Raw genomic sequence first — 19,744 nt, forward strand, 5'->3', positions numbered from 1 at the left:
TGTGTGTGTGACTGTGTATGTGTTGCGCGTGTGGGTGTGCCGTGTGCGCCTTGTCGTAAGATGAGAGAAGTGTGTGTGAAGAGAGAGCGAGAGACACAGATTTTGTGTATACTCCTCCTGCCACACACACATACAGGTGTGCACAGACACACACACACCACACAGCAGCCTCCACCTACCTACGGCCGCCGACATGCACCTCGCGTCACGCACCCTCCTGATTCGCAGTGCAGCGTCAGCCCTCGTCCGACGAGCCTACGGGGCGTCGAGCTGAAGATCCCACGGCAACGAGGCGGGGCTGCGGGCCGCTCTTCTGGCGGGCCCAGCAAGCGCGCGGCGAACGACGAAGCGATTCTCTGGCCGTAGGGTATATACGAGAGGACGTACCACGCCTGAGGCGGGCAATAGGGCGAGATGACGGCGATGGACCCGCCATGCCGACCCTCTGTCCCGCTCGCCATTGCGGCAAACTGCACGATGACGCTCACGAGCACAAGCAGCGCGTTCTGCAAACCGACCGCACCTACAGAGACGCCTTCCCTCGGAACGGGCGGGCTGGTGAGCGGCGGCGCCGTGGCCCTTCCGCACTGACGAGCGTCGCCACCATCGCACCGATGTAGACCAGCGCCGAGGCGGCCCGGGTCGGGTGGCTCATGTTCTTGATCTGCCGCTTTGGGCCGAGAATGAAGCCTGTCGACAGGAGAGAGAGCACGTTGCCGAGCGTGTACCTGACGAGGAGGGCGCGGGGCCTGTCAACTAGCGCGCCGGGCTGCGCCCAGACGCCGCAAGCGCACTTCACGGCAAACGGGCCTGGCCTTCCACCGATCAGCTGCGCGACGGAAAAGACCGATGTGATCGAGATTGCGACGCTGATGCAGAAGCAGATGGCAAATGCGTATAGTCGCTGCTGGAAAGTCATGCTCGGACAGACCTGGTCGACCAGCTCCTCGCGCGCTGTTGGAGGCCCCACGCCGGCGGCCTGCCGCGCACGGTCCCACAGCGACGGCGAGGGTGGCACGCCATCAAAGGTGCGCGGCGCCTCAGCGTCGTGAGCGACGTAGTTCTGTGACCGAAGCTGATCGACGAGCTTGCCAAAGGCAGACATTCCCTGACCGTCCGGTCGTCAGTCAGTAGGTCTTTTCACGGGCAGGGAGCGCACCCGCTCTCGCCGTATTACGGGCGAGGGCGGCGAAAGTAGAAAAACGCTGGCCCAACAAGAATTTCGCCTGCCAGGGTGGAAAGTGTCCGCTACAACACGGGAGGGAGGAAGGTAAAAGAAAAAGCAGCGCCCGATGACGCGCGTGACGTACTCGATGAAGGTCGCTTTGCTGCTAGCGACGCTGCCGCGCGCGACGGCCGCGCCGGTGGGGCGCGGCGGCGCCTCGGCAAACGAGTGCAACCCGTCTCGCGGGTGCACCGTCTGCGACTCCTGCTGCTCCGAGTACATCACTCTTCCGGTGCTGTGCGACAAATGCGTGGCGGATCACTGCCACCGTGGCTCTCTGCGTGACAGCGAATACGAGGAGAGGGAATACGCTTCCAGCCTGGGCTTCTGCTCTGACCAAAACCCGGCCTGCTCCGGCTGGGCCAAGCAGGGAGAGTGCCAAGGCCCTAATGCGGCGTGGCTAGCGGTGAGCTCTTGCCGCTTTAGAGCAGGACACTGCAGTTTGCTCGAGGCAGTTCGTTCTCGTAAGAAGGAATTAACTTTCCTAGGTGCACTGCCCGCTGTCGTGCGGAAGCTGTAGCCACCGCTGCGCTGACATGCACGATGACTGCGCGCAATGGGCGCGGCGCGGCGAGTGTCAGACGAATGCAGAGACCATGGTCCGCAACTGCCCAACCTCTTGTGGCATCTGCACCCCCACCTGCAAGGACATGATGCAGAGTTGCGTCCGCTGGGCGGCGGAGGGCGCGTGCAGTGACAACTCCAGTTACATGCTTAAACTATGCCCTGTCGCCTGCGGCGTGTGCGACCTCGAGTGCAAGGCGCGCCGCCTGACGCCGCACACCTGCCGCCGCCAGCCCGACTAAAGAATTGAGGTGTGGGCGCAGGATCAGCGAACTGACTGCCCTGGGTGGGCTGCTGCCGGCGAATGCGAGAGGAATCCCGGAGCCGTCCTCCCGTCCTGCCCAGACTCATGCGACGTGTGCGGCGCTCGCCACTGCGCCGACACCAACGCGACTCTCTGCTCAGAACTCGGGGCACAGGCGCTCCTCAACAGTAATTCAGAGGGAGCCGCGCAGCCCGTGCCTCTTCAGCCACCGCGGCCTCAACATAGGCCTGCATGGCCGATCCAAAGACTGTGCTGCCGCTGTGCCCTCGCACGTGTGGCATCTGCTCGGCGGTTTGCTACGACCGGGACGAGGCGTGTCAAGAGTGGGCAGCGGCCGGACGTTGCTCGGAGAAGGGAATGCTCAAGCAGTGTCCGCAGGCAAGCCATCCCGGGGGATCCTCCCCGCCTCACTCACTGGACATTGCGTCCCACTCACTGGTTACTGCGCACGTCGGTTTACAGAGCTGCTCGATTTGCAACGAGCTCGAGAGCTTCAAGAAGGGGATACCTCGCGGCGATATACAGTACGATGAGCTCTGACGCTGGCTATGGACTGTGCGAGAGGCGCTCGCCTGTATCATTTTATGTGTGCGAGTTGCATGTATACAGTGGTGAGATGGTGCTGCGTGTGCTGCGTGTTGCTGTTTCGGGGTGTGGTGTGTGCGGGATTTTTGTCAAGTTTCGAGGGAGAGGGTGTCTTTGGGGCCTGTGAGTGTGCTGGAGCGTACTGACGCGGGAGTAGATGCTTAGCTGTGCGAGGGGTGCCTGGGTGGAGGTGCGTTTTCCTTTTGCATTTTGGCCGAAAGGGGATTTGTCTTCCCGCGCGAGCGACACACAAAAGAGAGAGACAGAAGAGAGAACCCTGCACAAAAAGAGCACATGGGCGGGGACTGGCTCCTGTTTACCCATCTCCTAGTAGAGGTGTTCGTTTTATCTATTTATTTAGTTCTCGATCTCGATGACGATCGTGTGCTCCGCCTCCAGTCCGCACATTAAATGCGCTCACACACGGCGACTCGTGGGATGACACAGCACTCTCAAGTCTCATAACTCAGAAGCCACAAGCACAACCCCGCCCGACCGCCGCCGCCGACAAGCGACATCTTACTTCTACCAAGGGAGATGATGTGACCCCCCCCCCTTTCCCATGCGGTCCCCCAATGAACGCCTGTGAGCGAGGGCGAGACAGTAGTGGGTCCCTACCTCTGCTCAACAACAGACACGTGTTGCGGTCTCTTCTCGTACTTCCGACACAACCATTTCGGACAAGCTTCTGCCCGCGAGTAACCTGCACGTGGCGATCGGTCCAGCGCCGCGAGAAGCGACTCCAGTGGCGCATGCATCGGGGGAGTTGCTCTTTCATTTTACAGCTGCGAGTACCTGAGCGGTCGGTAGCAAGCTGGTTGCAAGCGTATGATTGTGCGGTATGGCTGGGGAGAGGAGGCCGCAACGGAGGCAACGTTTCGGGACGAGAGGGATTGGACGGCGTGCACCCGGTCCGGTACTTCTTCTTCGCGAACTGCTCGAGCGCGACGTCCCTGGCTGTTGCCGAGCCCCCTGCGGGGTTCACGGGGGGGGGGAGCAGCAGAGATGGATTGGTGAAGGCTGCGTGCGCGACCGTATGCTTCCTCAGTGGTGCACCGCCGGCCGAGCTGATGGCGACGAGGATGCTTACGAGGACGAGGACCAGCAGGAGGACGGGCATGTCCGCGCAGCTTGTCGCAAGCGGCGAGGCCGAGAAGAGGAGCGTGACCTTCGGTGACCAGACTAGCGTTCCGTTGACGCCGACATACGATCCGTTGAGCGGCAGAATGCAGGTGTGTTTCGCCACTCCCTGGATGAGGTCACCCTCGATGTCCTTGGTGTGCGCCTGGTGAAGCTCGAACTCCTTCATCTGCTGCAGTTCCTGCTTCTCCGACTCGCTCAGACCCACGATGAATGCTCGGTCCTCGTCTTGCATCGTAGATTCATACGCCATCCACCGGTCGGCCTGCGACTCGCCTGAGTAGTCTAAGGGACGCGGGGCGAGACATGGCCAGTGGCGTGGCGGTAGTGAGCACTGCCGCAACGGTGATGGGCCAGCGGCAATGGTGTCTACTTGGAGCGCGACGGCGGTGGGTGGACGGAGAGGCCAAAGCGAGGGTATATGAGCACACCGTACGATAGTAGTTCTGGAAAAGGTGGCGCTCCGTCATCTTCCAGGGGATGGCGTGCTGCACCACAGAAAATCGATTTCATTCGAGCAGGCACCCAACACCGTGATAAGAAAAAACAACACTTCACATACCGCACCAAGTGCTCCACTAGCAGGAGAACTAGGAGAGCGCAACCAGTAGGAGGCCCGCGCCTGCCCCCGTGCCGCCGGGTGCAACTTTGTCCTATACGAGAGGGGAATCCCTCGCTGGGACCCTGTCGTGTGGGTGAACCCTGCCCAGCCCCCCTCCGTGTCGCGATGCGCTCCCCGCTCCCGTTCCCCTGTGTCCCTGATCGTCCTTACAAGATCCTGCTCGCGCAGGTGGGGACCCTGTCCTTCTCCCACCCCTTGTTTGGTGTGTCCGTTTTATTTATTTATTTATTTGCTCCAAGTGCATACGGCCACACCCAAGAGCCACTGAATGTGCGATTACAGCGGTGCTGCTTCAGACGGTGCCTTCGCCCGGACGCGATCGCGCTCGGACTTGGTCAGCGCGGGTTGGAGCGGCTGGAGCTCGGCGCGTGTCTTGACCTGTGGCGTCCGCGGCACCTTGCTCCGCAGAGCGAACACCTCGTCGGCCGGCGCGCTAGAGCCCGGTCGCACGACCGGCGGTTCGGGGGGCGGCAAGGGCTGGCTCGGTGGCGGTGGGCGAGACGGTGGCCGACTGCTCGGCTGGGAGGCACCAGCAGGTGGCGGCGGCCGCACCGAGCCAGGCGTGGCGGGCCTCTGCAGCGGCTCGTCCGAAGAGTGGTACCGACGCACCGGCATTCCCCGCGCGGTTGCCGCCTGCGCAGCGGCAGCGCGCCTTGCCGCCTCGGCCTGGTGCGGGTCGTTGTCGTCGAGCCTCGCCGCCTCGCGCTGCGCGTCGGCGAAGCCGGCAATGTAATGCGAGCAGAGCAGCTCCTCGCCGGCGGCCCCGTCGGCAGCCGAGAGGTCGAGTGGCGACTCGGCAAACAAGTCCACCTGCAGGCGGAACAGCGCGGCTTGAGTGGGAGGACGACAGAAGCGCTGGGGAAAGTGGAGTGCCCTGGGTTAAGGATGCTCTCGTGCCTCGTCGTCATCGACATCACCCTCATCCTCCGCGTCCTCCTCCGCGTCGTCATCCTCGTCATCCGAGGCGGCGCCGTCGTCTGCCGGCGGCGACTCGAGCTGCTCAAGGATGTAGTTGATCTGGCGCGCAAGCGTGTCGTCTGAGTGCTCGATCAGCGCACGTAGCGAATCTGGTAGGCCAATCTCCGCCGCGTGCTCCTTGAGCGACGAACGGACAAGGATAGAGTACAGCGTGCCGTTGACGTACGTGCGCACCTAGGCGTGGGCAAGGTGGGCGTGAGCCCTTGAAAGGCAATGCCGCTAGACACACCGCAAGACCTGCAGCGAGTCCGACTCCATCAGCTGCGAGAGCACCGGCAAGATGTCGAGCGACGGGTCAGCGCACTTGGCCTGCACAGCAGTGCCGGTTGGGATAGAGTGATGGCGGGTAAGGCGACTCAGGCTGGGCGGGAAGCAAGGCGCTCAGGCGTGGCGTCGGACCTTGCCCGCCGTGCGCAAGGAGAGGTTCATCAGCAACGCCGCGCCGTACTCGATTGAGTACAGGCAGAGCTGGTCGATGTCGGCGAGCGCACCCACTAGCCACTCGATCACGTCCGCCGCGATCATAGCATTCTGCGGCGAGCGACGGAGCGAGAGCTTCTGCAGAGCGCCGAGCGTGTTTTGTCTAATACGTCATCGCACCTCCGCCATGAGGACGGCCTTGTGCGAGCGCTGTCGTTGAGAACGAAGCGGCCGAAGTGTCTGTTGCCTTCAAGACATAAATTTATGCTGGCGAATTAGCAGGTCTTTGATCGGCTTCAAATCGTCCGTTTTGACGCCGCTCGCGATGTTGGTACGGGCGAGGTCGAGTGTCTCGGTCATGGTTTTGAAGAGGGAAGTCGTGCGTCCCGCCTCGAGCTACAGATCCCGGCCGGTCACATTCGTGTACGTGTCTCGCTGATACGCAAGGTACTGTCCAGCTGTGGGGAAGTCGGAGCGGCTCCTCAGAATGTGCATGCCGAGGATCGAGTCTGACTCAAAGCGCACGGGGTTGGTGCCGCCGACCGTCGGGAGAAAGCCGAGGAGTGCCAGGAGGATCCAGAGGGCGCCGACGGTGCCGATCCCGCCGCAGAGAGTGGCGATTGAGGCCAGGCCGTGCGCGTGGGCCGCTCGGGCGCGGTCCTGCGGCGGGCGACCGGGCGCCGCACGGCTGGCCCCGTCGGCCGAACGGCGCCGCCGAGCGGCCGGGCGCTTCGGGTTGGGCCCCCGGGAGGCAGGGGCGGGCGCGGCGGGAGGGTCGCCAAATCGACCACATCGAACTACCGTCCAACTCGGCCTTTACTTTTTATTTATGAGAGGGATGGTGTCCAGACCGAGCCTGACTGTTCTTCACCTTTTTACCTAACCTAACCTAACCTAACATGCACATGCACATGCTCATGTTCATGTCATGTTGTGCATGTCTCTCCCTGGTGCTGGTCTCTTGGCATTCCGCAGCGGGTCTGGGGGGAGGACCGTCCGCAGTTCTCAAGTTTGGCCCTGCAGGATGATCTGACAGATGCGCGTCTTCTTGCTGTCTGCCCTTTGCCAAGCTGCGCACCCGCTCCTTCCGGATGTCAGCATCATTGTCGGTGACCTCGAGGATCGCATCGAGCGCGAGGAAGACGGCGCGTGCTCGCCGATCCCGAGGAGCCGCGCTGCGACCTGCCACACCTTGGAGGAGGGGCTCATCGCAGCCTCAAACTGCACACTCAGAGCTGCACTGGAGCTCGCACAAACAATGGAAGGAGTATCAACTGTGTCAATCACACTGACTGGCGGTCGCTTTCTACTCTCAGGGCCACTGCCTGAGGTTGTTGGCAGCGTGCAGGTAACTGGCTCAGTCGGCCGAGGGCCACATGAGAAGCCACGCTGCAACTCAAAGAATGTGTACTGCACCATGGACCACGACTTTGTGGAGGACAGCAAGGGGCACGGGCAGGTGCAGCCCATCGGGACTGTCATCGACGGCGGCGGCCGCTTCCCAATCCTCCGGCTTGGCAAATTCTCGTCGCTTGCTGTGAACACGCTGCGGCTCGAGAATGGGAACGCACGCGCGTGCGACCCGACAATGCCGGAGATCGAACTAATCAACGTGGGGGCAGCCCGAAGCTCAGAGCCAGGCTGGACGGCGCAGATCGGGGAGGGAGGCTGCGTGATGCACGCCGCCGGTGGCGCCATCTTTTCTGTTGGAGGACAGCTGGTCCTCACGAACACTGCCATTCGATGGAACCGTGCCACCTTTGGCGGAGGCCTGTATGTCGAGGGCGAGGCCGAGGTCCACCAGTCGAATGTGGATCACAATGTCGCCTCAAAATGCGGTGGCGCTCTGTACGCGTCGGTCGGCTCTCGGGTACTCTTCGACAAGTATAAATTCCAAAACAACAAGGACTCGTGCCAGCAACACGCGGTCCCACCGCGCGTCGCGACAGATCAAGAGTTCAAGTACGGGGCTCCCGCGGAGCGCCGACTTGCAAACCAGGAGGGGGCGCAGGGGAAACAAGAGGATCTCAACAGCAGAGTGTGGGGTGGCACCATCTACGAGGGACCACCCTTGAGGCTACCACCCCCGGCACCGAGGGGTTATGGACGATATTCGCTGCAGTGGCTGTGGTCGCTCGCGTGGCCTTCGAACGCTTAGCCGGACAGCCACTCCGGAATTGCTCGATGCAGGGCCGTCTTGAATACACATTGTACTAGAATCTGATTGGCTCTCCACAAAACACTTCTGAGATCAGGTTAGTCGTTTCCCCTTTGGAGGCAGACATTTCAGAAAGCGAATCCCCGGCCGCATCTGCCCGCTCGAGTGCAGCTCATCTTGAGCCCGACCAATGCGGATCGACTTTATAGACCTTCGATTTCGAGGCTCCGACGGCGGGATCGCACCACACGCGATGCGTGGCGAGCACGGCTTGCGGCGGTCGACTTTTTTTCTCTACACTAGAAACCGGCGCGAGCCGGTCGAGTAGCACTCGATCGGAGCATGCGTCGATCTGACGCTGCTAACTGCTTTGCCAAATAAATAGTGAGACAAATTCGACAAGCGCCTATCGACAGCTCCATCGAGATGTCCATCGAGAACACGGCCTGTCACCGCAGAGCGGGCAGGCTGCCTCCATCACCTGTCGCTGCGGCGGTGAACTCGCGCCTCTCAGCTCTCTCTCGCGCGCGCGCTCAGGCGCTGCTCGCTCTCTCGCTTTCACCACCTCTTTCACCGAAATCACCCCGTTTTTTGCCCATTTCCGGTCATCCGTCCAAAAGGGGCCGGGGTACCCATGCGGGGGGGAGATGGGGTCCCCCAGCCCGCCGCAGGCGCCGATTTTTTTGGCATTTTATTCTTTTTCGCGCCATTTTTTACTTGTTTTCATGGGAATTCGGCGTACTTGCGGCCATGCTATCACGCCTTGCGACATCCTTTCGGCGCTGCTGACCGTGCCATGCTGCTCAACTGACCGCCTGCATAGCTCGCGGCCTTAGTCTTCGGCATTCAGTGACGACCTGATCGTACGGCCAGTAGGAAGGTGTCCTTCCAGCGCGTGCACGCTTCTGACGCAATGCGCGTCACAAACTGCCTCGGATTGGCTGCTGGCACTCTCGAGGCTATGCCTACACAGCCTCGCGCGCATGGGCAGTCAAGAGGGACCATGCACCTTCTCAGGACAGCGCCGGTGCCTCTCTCTTGGACCGGCAAACGTGGTGGTCTCGTGTCACCGATGTGGGACCAGTGCGGCATCGCGCCATCGACAGCTCTGAACTGCGCCTCACCACTGACCGGGAAGGTCGCCAAGTGGGCCAGCACCGGTCGCACATTGTGGCAGCAGTCAGCAGCGCATGTCTGATAGCTAGAGCAGCAGCGTCAGGGTCGCAGGGTCGGATCGTGTCAAGCCTCTCGCCCGGCCGGCCGTGTGCAGACGTCGGCCTGTTTGCTGTCTGGAGTGATCTGTCGGCGGTCAGTACGACCGATCAGGTTGGAAGTTTCTTATGGTTAGAGGGTCTATCTGTATGTACTCCTCGAGATCTCTCCAAATCTGCCCTCTGATCAACCGTGATCATTCGGGAAGTCGGTGCTAGTAGAGACTAGTAGAGCCGGAGCCCCGTTTCCGCACTGCTGCGCGGCGCACGGTGCCTCCGGGGGCCCCCGCCCCCCCCCAGAGACCGGTATCTGAATGACTTACATGAGCACTTGAGCACTTGAGCACTTGAGCACTGGATAGGGTCGATTCCGCATGGTACGGGACCCCTCGATCGTCTCGCCCTCCCTCGCTGGTGTGCTCATCGGGGGGGGGGCATAACAAACACGGTACAGGATCGAGGTGCACGCCGCTGAGGGACCCCAGAGGGTAGATCGAGCGGTGTCGTCCCCCCTCTCCATCGTCTCCCTGGGAGACGTCGGCGGCGATGGCGGTGTGACCGATCGAGCTACAAGAGGAACTTGTTCAGCAGGATCCGGGATAGTCTGACGCACTACCTCACTGGGTCTGAGATCATCGAGACGACTTGAGCACTGGATAGGGTCGATTCCGCGTGGTACGGGACCCCTCGATCGTCTCGCCCTCCCTCACTGAATGAAGAGTATCTGAATGAAGATCCTACTATAGGATTCTCCCCAAACCTTGCTCAGCTGATCCAGCATGGGTCGTAAGCCAGGCCTGCCCTGGGCAAAGAAACCAGCACCTCATTCATGGGCTTCCCTGAGCGTCACAGCTCGGTGATCGCGCCGGGAGCAGGCGCACATCGCTTCCAGGGAGGGGGGCGCCCTTCTGCTCACGCCCCACCCCCCCCCTAGCATGTGGTGAAGCCTCTGGGGGGGTCGGGACCCCCCCCCTAGCATGTGGTGAAGCCTCTGGGGGGGTCGGGACCCCCCCCCTAGCATGTGGTGAAGCCTCTGGGGGGGTCGGGACCCCCCCCCTAGCATGTGGTGAAGCCTCTGGGGGGGTCGGGACCCCCCCCCTAGCATGTGGTGGGCACCCCCCAGCAGTTCGTGGGGGAGGAATTGTCGCCATAGAGCCGACCGATTTTGCCCCCAAAGTTGTAAAATCGTGGCTGAAAGTCCAATATCTTGGAGAATCTGACCAGTCTCAAGGCTCATGTAGCTCCAAAGGATGGGTTCCCTCGAAAAATGCTGCGAAACGAGTGTAAAGTCAAGGGCCCGGAGGGCTCTGACCACGAGTCTCCGGGGGGGTCCTCGGCCACGACCCCCCCCCCAGCATGTGGTGAAGGTGCTGGGGGGGGCGGGACCCCCCCCCTAGCATGTGGTGAAGCCTCTGGGGGGGGTCGGACCCCCCCCCCAGCATGTGGTGTGAGCAGAAGGGCGCCCCCCTCCCTGGCAGCGATGTCCGCCTGCTCCGGCCGGACACCACTGTAACGTCCGTTCCGGGCATTTGAACGCGGACCTTCGGGGGCAAAGACATGGGCTCTATGGCTCAGACTGGACTCCTCTTGGTCCCTTCTGATGCCCTAGGCCACACCTGGGCCTTACCCGGGGTTCTAGGGGGCGGGCAGGGTTTGCCCCCCCCAACTGGCCCGAGGCACCTTAATGACCGCGCAAGACATAAAGGGTGGCTAAGGGCTCTGCACGCAAGCAAGGCGCCCGCGTCGCAGACGCGGTACCATTGACAAATCTGCCATATACCACACGAGCAAATGGCAAAATCCGAATACCGTGCACAAATGCGACGATCTAAGCCGTGGACGGGGGGCAAGTCAGCTGGTGCCAAGACATCTCCGGTAAAATTGAAGCCAAGAACGTCCGCCAAATCCCTGCTTTCGGCGCAGCTTGAGGGGATCATTGGGGGGGGGGGGGGTCATAACAAACACGGTACAGGATCGAGGATGCACGCTGCCAAAAAGCAGTGTCGTCCCCCCCCGCTCTCCATCATCTCACAGTGAGACGTCGGCGGCGATGGCGGTGTGACCGATCGAGCTCTACAAGAGGAGCTTGTTCAGCAGGATCCGCATCCGGGTTGGTCTGGCGCACAACCTCACATGGTGAGAGAGAGTTTGTTGTAGACTGAGATTTCACGTTGTAGCTCTGGGCCGGCGCGGGGCCCCCCGGAGGCACCGTGCGCCGCGCCGCAGTGCGGAAACGGGGCTCCGGCGCTCATACTCGCTCATACTACCAACTTCCCGATCTAACCCGGTCTAACAGAGGGCAGATTTGGAGAGATCTCGAGGAGTACATACAGATAGACCCTCCAACCACCAGAAAACTCCGACCTGATCGGTCGTACTGACCGCCGACTGATCACTCCAGACAGCAGACAGGCCGACGTCTGCACGTGGCCGGCCGGGCGAGAGGCTTGACACGATCCGACCCTGCGACCCTGACGCTGCTGCTCTAGCTATCAGCCATGCACTGCTGACTGCTGCCACAATGTGCGACCTGTGCTGGCCCACTTGGCGGCCTTCCCGGTCAGTGGTGAGGCGCAGTTCAGAGCTGTCGATGGCGCGATGCCGCACTGGTCCCACATTGGTGACACGAGACCACCAAGTTTGCCGGTCCAAGAGAGAGGCACCGGCGCTGTCCTCACCTGAGAAGGTGCGTGGTCCCTCTTGACTGCCCATGCGCGCGAGGCTGTGTAGGCATAGCCTCGAGAGTGCCAGCAGCCAATCCGAGGTGACGCGCATTGCGCCAGAAGCGTGCACGCAGCTGGAAGGACACCTTCCTACTGGCCGTACGATCAGGTCGTCACTGAATGCTTGATAATAAGGCCGCGAGCTATGCAGGTGATCAATTGTGCATCATGGCACGGTCAGCTGCGCCGACAGGCTGTCGCAAGGCGTGATAGCATGGCCGCAAGTACGCCGAATTCCCATGAAAACAAGTAAAAATCTCGAAAAAGAAAAAAACTCCAAAAAAATCGGCGCCTGCGGCGGGCCATGGGACCCCATCTCCCCCCCGCATGGACACCCTCTGGGGCCCCCGCGCCGGCCCAGAGCGTTGTAGAGCGCCTCTACATCGCTCTACAGGCGACTCACATCGTCCCGCGGCGAATGTAGAGCTCTACAGCTCTACAGCGCTCGAGAGCGCTCTCTCTACATCTCTACAGCACAGCGCTCTACGTTGGAGCTCATTTCTTACTCTCACGATCTCGCGCACCCTCCCCGTGACGCGTGAGATCTTAGAGCTTAGAGGGCGATCTCTCTAGCTCTGTCTCTCTCGACTGATGGCGCGCTCTCTTTCTCACACATGCTCTCTCCGCACCGCGCACCCTCGTCCCTGCCTCTCGACCCTGCTACCGCGGTCCACCCCTTCAACACAATGTGCGCTTCGGTCCCACCCGCCTCGCGCGCGAGCCGCGAGTGCCAACCGCGCAAAGCCTATCGGCCAGCAAAGGCGAACCACGATGACTGGCGCGTGTCCCGCTCCTTCAGCAGCAGCCGCACCTAGAAGCGACCCGCACCGCGTCAGTGGAGGGCCGCCGATCACTCGGGTGAGCGTCGCTGCTACCGACTCCGACAGCTCCGTCACGCGAGCGTCCAGCCGCCGGAACTCTCGCGCCTCCTTCTCGTCGTGGAGCCGTGTCGCCTCCGCCTCTGCAGCCGCCTTTTTCGCGCTCGACTTCTGAGACATATAGTACTCGACGCCTGCGACAGGGCGGCGGCGGGCTCAGCTTCGCCCCGCAGCAGCAGCGGGTGCGCGGTTGTGCAGGCTGCGCGCCAAGCACTGTCGCGGAGATGGTGTAGATGACCATTTCGGCGACAAAGTCCGAGCCTCTCTCCACCGCCACGGTCTCTCTCAAGGGCGCCACATGAGTCGCTGCACCCTTGCCCTCGGCAATGCGGTCCAACTGCAGCGTATTGCGGTGTAGCCGCTGCCCAACCGCGAGTATAAGCTTTCTGAAGGTGTCAGATGTGCGCGCCGAAGCCTTGATGCGCGCGGCGACGGGCTTCGCTACCTGCTTGATGGCAAGAAAGCCGAGCTTGATCCAGAGGACCATATCGGCTGCCGACCGACAAAGCGACAAAGCGAGTCGGACGCGCGATTTTTTTCTTTTCTTCGATGTTAGGAAACAAAGCAAGGCGGACATGGCATATCGCTCTGGGGCCCACAGACATCCCGCACCAGCCGATTTTTCTTTTTCTGCTCTGCGGCACCAGGGCCATAAGCGCGCGAGACCCGAGTGCCACAAGCGCTAATCACCCTGAGCGCGGCCGCAAACCTGCATGAAGCGCGTCGTCAACTGTCGCTGCATCCAGCGTGTTGTATTAAGTGCCATCGGCTGGATCGACTGGGTGCGGGCGCTGGCGCGCGGTCGTGCTGCGCTCTCTCCTCCGACTCTGCCCACCCACGCTGCAGGCCTTCTCGCTGCTGCTCCGAGTCGTTGGGCCAGTTCTGGTGCGCGCCTGCGTGGAGCACATCCCGCCGCGACCTCTCTCGCTCCCTTCTCTCTTCTCGCACTCTCTCCTGCCGCCTCACAGGTGGTTCTTGCCAACAGCCTCATCGCGCTCGTGTCGGTGCAGTGGATATTCGGCCTGGCGCCCGTGTACGTCACCGCGCCTTACGGCGTCGTTGCCAGCGGGCTCGTGCACGCGTTTGGCATCTACCTCCTCCTCAACATCCTCTTCAACTATTGGGGCTGCCTGCTCACCCGGCCGGGCTTCCCCGGCGACCACCTCGCGGCGGTCGAGGCGGCGGCGGAGCGGGCGACGCGCGACTCGACGGTGCCGCGCGTGCGCTTCTGCAAGCGGTGCCGCGTGCCCAAGCCGGCGCGCACGCACCACTGCTCGGTGTGCAACCGGTGCGTGCTGAAGATGGACCACCACTGCCCGTGGGTCAACAACTGCGTCGGCTTCTTCAACTACCGGTACTTTCTGCTCTTCCTGCTGCACCTGGCCGCCGGCTGCGTCTTCGTCATGTGCACCTGCCTCCTCGGCCACCTGCAGGGCCACGACCTGCTCTCCGCCCGCAACTCCTCCGTCCTCTTCGTCGCGGTGCTCTGCTCGTCGGCGAGCTTCTGCTCGGCGTCTCGGACTCTTCTCGGACCCTTCTCGGACTCTGCTCGGACCCTTCCCGTAGGTGCTGTGTGCGCTCGGCATCTTCCTCTTCTGGCACGTCTACCTCGTGCTCACCAACCAGACGACGATCGAGTTCTACTCGAACCGGATGGACGCGATGGAGGCGCGCCGCGAGGGCCGCACCTTCCGCAACCAGTACTCGCTCGGCTACCGCGCCAACGCGGAGCAAGTCTTTGGGCCTCGCACCCGCTCCTACCTCGGGTGGACGCTGGTCAGCCGCACGCGGCCGCCGGGCGATGGCGTCGACTGGCCGACGCACCCGCGCGAGGCCCTCCACCACGTGTAGCCCCGCACTGCCACTGTGGAGCGTGGAGAGCTCATTTTTGCGAGTCAGACTGGTGGAGTGTGTTGAGCGCCCCGCCTGCGTTTATTGTGCCCCTCTTTTTGGATTGAGCGCGCGCGTATGCTACGTGGGGAACATGCGGGAGCAAAACCCTTTATCTTCGATTGAGACGATTCAAACACACCGCGGCGGGAGTGGCAAAACCCACACACATCTACAGATCTACTACGCGAGAGCCGTAACTAAGACAGCTCACTTTAATTCAGGAAACTGACCTTCTTCCGCCCACCACCCGCACTCCGAGCTTCGCCTTCCCTTTGCCAGCTTTGGATCGTCGCGCAGGCGCCTGCAGCCCCCGAGCGTGCGCGGCCTCTTGCTCTTCCGCCAGAATTAGGCTGAGACCAGTGCGACTGGGTCGGCCGTGAGCTGGGCCACGGCGTGCGTATATGCTTGCAGGTGGGGGATCAGGCGGTCGCGCGAAGGTAGCGGTCGTGCAAACGGGATGGCAAGCAACATCGTCGAGCTCAGCCGGCTCGTGGCATGCGCGTGGCTGGCTGGCTTGCAGCCCACCGTCCCGAATGTCTGCTAGCGACACGACTGTGAAGTCGTGTGGATGCGCCAGCGCTTCTGGGGCAGCGTCGGGCTCATCAGTCGGCATCACTGCGAACCCGTTTCGCCTCACCTTCAGCAGCATCGTGGCGGCGCGCACAAAGCAGAGGGCGCAAGACAGAAGGAGTAGAAATCCGGCGAACAAGGGTGCTCTGCGGCGTTCCAATGAGGCGGCCTCCGGCGGACCCTGGGGTTGTGGCGGTGGATCGAAAGTCTCTGGAACCGGCGCCGATGCCGGAGCCGGTGCCAATGCCGGTGGTTGAGGTGGTGGCAAGAGCAAGAGCGGTGGGCGCGGTGGGAGCGACGGTGCTCCTGCGCTCGCGAAGGAGCACGCCCAACCGGCGGGGCACGCACCCGTGCGACAGTGGGCTAGCGTCGGGAAGTTGACGTAGCAAGTGTAAGCAGGGTCTGAGCAACAGCGCTGAGACCAACAATTGGCGAGTGGGTCCAGCGCGGTGGAGCATTTGAAGCGCCCACCCATAGCCAGCGACTCCGCCTCTTGTGGCGGCGGAGGCGGCAGCAAGCTGGGAGAGGGTGAGCTGACCTGGCCGCTCCACACGCCGTTGAGGAGCCGCATCAATGGCACGTCCTCCGTCTCGCGGCGCTCCTTGTCCTCGTGGACGAGCTCAAACCCCCACTTTTCGTTGCGGTACGAGCGCCATATCCACAGAGCCGAGTGGATGCGTCGCTCTTCAAACAAACCAGCCACGTCCGAGGCATAAGCTAGCCGGCCGGAGCGAACCGAGTGCTTGACACCCCACTGATTCGAAAAGACGGGCACCCGGTGTGTGCGTGCGAGGGTCGATGGGTAGTCAAGGAGCGTCTCCAGCCAGCTGCGGTCGACGCGCACAACCTGCGACGCGTTGTCGCAAAAATTGCGGACCCATCCCCGGAATGCGACCCCACAAGGGTAGTCGCCAGGGTATCCCAAGCCTTCAGCGGCTGGCTCGGCGGTAATGAAGTCCCACGGGTCATAGAAGTCGAAGGTGTAGAGCACATCAGGCATAGGCGCACCCGTCGGCAGTTGTAAAATCATTGACGAATTGAGCTGCCACACCTTGTAGTATGGTGTCGGACCAACGACGCATGGTATGGGGATGCGGCGATCGGCAAGATGCACACCGCTGCACACGCTCTCGTAAAACCTCCGGACCGTTGCTTGCTCAGTGACCTTCGAGCGTGGCTCAGACATGACCTCGAAGCCCGCGAGCATGGGCTGGTCAACCATCGCTGCCGCTATGTGTCTCCACATTGCCTCGAAGGCGCTCGCAAGTCTTGTGTCGTGGAAGACGTCGGCAGCTTCTGGGTAGGACTCCCCCGCCGCGAATCTGGCCTTCGCGGCGATGATGACCCAAAAGCCTGCGTCGGCGAGACGTTGCACAGCGGTCCGAAGCGCGTCGAGGCAGTGAGGTGCGAAGTAGCCGGTAGACTCGTCGTCAACGCAGCAGCGGTCAGCAGGGGCACAAAACGGGGGAGAGGAGCCGTCCGTTGGCGGCGGGGCAGGTGGCGCATCATGCCAAAACACACCAACAAGGCGCACGAGGTTGGCAGCAGGAAGGAGCTTCCGCAAGAGCGCAATGTCGTCGAAGCGCAAATAATCGAGAAAGATGTTCACCCCGTGCAGTAGCAGCTCCTCGCCACTGCTGGAGTCGAGTAGCCGCTCGCCCTGTACTATGATACGACGAGGTGCCTCAGACTCTGCGGCCTCCGCTGCGGCCTCCGCGGCCGCCTCAGACTCGGCCTCAGCAGCGTTGGCTGCTGCGACTCTCGCATCGTCCGCATCTGCCGATGGCACCTCGACCCGCCAGAATGTCGATGCGCCGAGCTGGACACAAAATGAAACCGGCTCGCCATCACCGACTCGGAGGGTACATCTGCCGCCTCTGCCAGAATAGTCGAAGGCGAGGCATTCCGGAAACGCATCGTCACATGCAGCCTTGCACATGTCAATGCTGACCTCTTCCAGCGGCGGAGACACTTCGATCGCATCCTCGCAGTCCACCATAGATGCGCCAGCGGAGGCATACACGTGGTCGATCAACTCAACGGGCACGCAGAACTCACACGAGCGACACTTACAGAATTCGCAATGCGACGTCTTTTGTCGCAGAGAGCACCAAGCAGCGCAGCCTGCGGTCAGCGCATCCTTTGGGATGCTGGACGTGCATACGGATCCGGCTTGCATGCAAGCTCTGCGCTATGGCGGATCCTATGGCCTTGATGTGCGCAATGGGCGCGAGCGCCCGTCGTCGCGCGAAGGGCAGAAAAAATTCCTTTAAGAAAACAGAAAACGAAAGTCGCGGCGAGTTTTTCATGTATTACTCTTCCTTTCAATCTTTTGCACAGCAGCCGAAGGACAGCTGATCCGATTTCATGTTTATATATTCCGACCGTCCGCGCGTTCTTTCGCCTGTCGGCCTCGTCGGGTCGGGCTCTTACACCATGCCGATCAGCAAAGGCGTGGTGGTAGTGGTCGATCCGGCCACCACCGGCGGTGCGTTGGCGGTTGAGGTCTCCAAGAGGGGCTACGAGGTCATCGCTCTCTGGACGGATGAATGCGCGGGGATGGAAGACCATGTCAACCAGGAGACGGCAGCGTGGAAGGAGTCCAAAGGCTACTTCTGCGAGCTCAAGGAGCGGCCGACGATCGAAGACACGGCGGCGTACGTGGTCAAGCTCTCGGGCGGCAAGCCGCCGCTCGCGATCATGTGCGGCGCCGAGAGCGGCGTCAAGGTGTGTGACAAGTTGACCGAATTCCTGAAGATGCGCGGCAACACCACTGCAAACGGCATGGAGAACCGGCGGGACAAGATGGTGCAACAGAATGCTGTCAAGAAGACTGGAGTGCGCGCCGTCCGCGGTCTCGACGGCAAGGTCTGGGAGGGCGAGATAGAGGAGTTTGTTGACTCCGAGCCGTTTCCAATTGTCGTGAAGCCGGTGGAATCCGCGGGATCCGAGGGCGTCAAGCTAGTGCGAACCAAAGAGGAGGCACAGGCGCACTTTCACTTGCTCATGAACTCGCAGCGCATGATTGGAGCCTCCGATGCCGCGGTGTGCATCCAGGAGTTTCTCAAGGGGACCGAGTGCGCTCTCACAAGCACAGTCCCCATCCAGCGCTGCCGGCCCTCAGGCCTCACCTCTCCCCTGCTGCAGGTACGTGGTTGACCAGGTGTCAAAGGACGGATACCACAAGACGATGATGGTCTGGCAGTATGACAAGCGGCCGCGCAACGGCTCGCAGTTTGTCTACTTTGGTGTGCTCCCCTGCTCAGCCCACAATCGCCGTTCCCTTTCACAGACCAATGCCCGCGCCTCCCCGCACAGGAATGGTGCCGGTCAACCCCCAGTCCAAGACAGCACAGTGGCTGATCCAATACACCCGCTGCGCACTGGACGCGATCCACTTCAAGAATGGGCCGAGCCACAGCGAAATCATGATGACTGCGCAAGGCCCGTGCTTGGTCGAGATCAATTGCCGGTGCCATGGCGGCAATGGCGCATGGATGCCGCTGGCCTCAGCTCTCACCGGGGGCTACAACCAGGTGGTGAACGCCGTCGGAGCCCTGCTCTTGGCCTCGGGCTCAGAGCGCCCCCGGCCATGGCGTAGGTCACCGCAAGCATCGACTGCTACCTCGACGACGCGGCTTGGAACGAGCTCCCTTCGGCGCCCGCCTATCCCTTCAAGGGCAGCGGCTGCAACATAATGTTCGTCTCCTACGTTGACGGCAAGGTGGTCTCGTGCCCGGGCTACGAGGAGATCAAGAACTTTAAGTCGTACGTCCACGTCGACGAGGACATTTCGCCGGGCGACTCAATCAGCAAGACGATCGACCTCTTCACCTCGACCGGCCAGTGCATCCTCAGCCATCCGGACCCGGCAGTGGTCGAGGCGGACGTGAAGCGAATTCGCCACCTTGAGAACTCCAACAAGATGTTTATAGTCGAGGGCGTCACCGCGGACGAACGGGCTTCGATCGCCTCAGAAAGGACCTCTACCGTGCGCCCGTCGATGGTCGACCGCATGCAAGAGCAGCACGCCACGGCCGAGCTCATGGCAGCGCAGATCGAGTACGACGCCAAGGTGGCGGAGGAGAAGAAGAAGTCGACCGTGCTCGCAGCAGGAGCTGCCGCCGCTGTTGGGACACTGGGCGCGGCACTCTTGATGGTGAAGAAGTAATCTCGACCCCGCAATCTACGCCCCTGACACGCGAGTTTTGATGGGAGCAACACGATGTGAGTGCGAAGGCGAACCGGCGCTTGGCGTTTCAGGTGTGTAGGTCCAGCTTGAGCGTGCGGGAGATAACTCAAAAAGTACGCTCTCGCTCCCGCGCCGCGCGCTCTGTGCATCTTGAAGCTAGTCACAAGTCAGTAGCTTCTCACGACCCTGGCCACGACCCACTGGGGGACTCAGGGGGGGGGGGGGGGGGACTGAGCCTGTGAGGCTTGAGAGCCCCAGGCCTCGGTGCCGGATTTTCATTCGAACATCATCCTTTCCACCGCGCAGACCGGCACAGAGTT

The 19,744-nt window shown here is 61.9% G+C and overlaps 8 protein-coding genes across 8 annotated transcripts; 4 read left to right on the plus strand and 4 right to left on the minus strand.

Annotated features, from left to right (window-relative positions):
• Nucleotides 1-458: 458 nt before the first annotated feature.
• On the minus strand, nt 459-937 carry EMIHUDRAFT_47104 (hypothetical protein; the record flags this gene model as incomplete). Its single annotated transcript, XM_005776272.1, has 3 exons — nt 459-523; nt 589-728; nt 795-937. Coding segments are annotated over 3 exons (348 nt in total), but the record flags the coding sequence as incomplete, so codon positions are not given.
• An 844-nt stretch (nt 938-1,781) lies between these two features.
• On the plus strand, nt 1,782-2,031 carry EMIHUDRAFT_206874 (hypothetical protein; the record flags this gene model as incomplete). Its single annotated transcript, XM_005776273.1, has 2 exons — nt 1,782-1,799; nt 1,873-2,031. 2 exons carry the CDS (start codon nt 1,782-1,784, stop codon nt 2,029-2,031), a joined length of 177 nt encoding a protein of 58 aa, XP_005776330.1.
• Nucleotides 2,032-4,677: 2,646 nt separating this feature from the next.
• Nucleotides 4,678-6,159, minus strand: EMIHUDRAFT_206876 (hypothetical protein; the record flags this gene model as incomplete). The annotated part of the gene is made up of 6 exons (XM_005776274.1): nt 4,678-4,779; nt 4,954-5,231; nt 5,460-5,553; nt 5,617-5,688; nt 5,779-5,962; nt 6,056-6,159. 6 exons carry the CDS (start codon nt 6,157-6,159, stop codon nt 4,678-4,680), a joined length of 834 nt encoding a protein of 277 aa, XP_005776331.1.
• Nucleotides 6,160-6,710: 551 nt separating this feature from the next.
• On the plus strand, nt 6,711-7,957 carry EMIHUDRAFT_101132 (hypothetical protein; the record flags this gene model as incomplete). Its single annotated transcript, XM_005776275.1, has 2 exons — nt 6,711-6,777; nt 7,116-7,957. The coding sequence occupies 2 exons, from the start codon at nt 6,711-6,713 to the stop codon at nt 7,955-7,957; spliced, it is 909 nt and encodes a 302-aa protein (XP_005776332.1).
• A 4,679-nt stretch (nt 7,958-12,636) lies between these two features.
• On the minus strand, nt 12,637-13,256 carry EMIHUDRAFT_206880 (hypothetical protein; the record flags this gene model as incomplete). Its single annotated transcript, XM_005776276.1, has 3 exons — nt 12,637-12,684; nt 12,767-12,903; nt 13,082-13,256. 3 exons carry the CDS (start codon nt 13,254-13,256, stop codon nt 12,637-12,639), a joined length of 360 nt encoding a protein of 119 aa, XP_005776333.1.
• A 226-nt stretch (nt 13,257-13,482) lies between these two features.
• On the plus strand, nt 13,483-14,620 carry EMIHUDRAFT_206881 (hypothetical protein; the record flags this gene model as incomplete). The annotated part of the gene is made up of 4 exons (XM_005776277.1): nt 13,483-13,551; nt 13,616-13,654; nt 13,738-14,250; nt 14,336-14,620. 4 exons carry the CDS (start codon nt 13,483-13,485, stop codon nt 14,618-14,620), a joined length of 906 nt encoding a protein of 301 aa, XP_005776334.1.
• A 387-nt stretch (nt 14,621-15,007) lies between these two features.
• Nucleotides 15,008-17,231, minus strand: EMIHUDRAFT_206882 (hypothetical protein; the record flags this gene model as incomplete). Its single annotated transcript, XM_005776278.1, has 5 exons — nt 15,008-15,066; nt 15,188-15,299; nt 15,370-15,413; nt 15,581-16,585; nt 16,754-17,231. The coding sequence occupies 5 exons, from the start codon at nt 17,229-17,231 to the stop codon at nt 15,008-15,010; spliced, it is 1,698 nt and encodes a 565-aa protein (XP_005776335.1).
• A 437-nt stretch (nt 17,232-17,668) lies between these two features.
• Nucleotides 17,669-19,403, plus strand: EMIHUDRAFT_206883 (hypothetical protein; the record flags this gene model as incomplete). Its single annotated transcript, XM_005776279.1, has 4 exons — nt 17,669-18,309; nt 18,380-18,480; nt 18,551-18,768; nt 18,834-19,403. 4 exons carry the CDS (start codon nt 17,669-17,671, stop codon nt 19,401-19,403), a joined length of 1,530 nt encoding a protein of 509 aa, XP_005776336.1.
• Between the last annotated feature and the right edge of the window lie 341 nt (nt 19,404-19,744).

This window comes from Emiliania huxleyi (assembly GCF_000372725.1).
Source record: "Emiliania huxleyi CCMP1516 unplaced genomic scaffold EMIHUscaffold_28, whole genome shotgun sequence".
Classification (NCBI taxonomy): domain Eukaryota; phylum Haptophyta; order Isochrysidales; family Noelaerhabdaceae; genus Emiliania; species Emiliania huxleyi.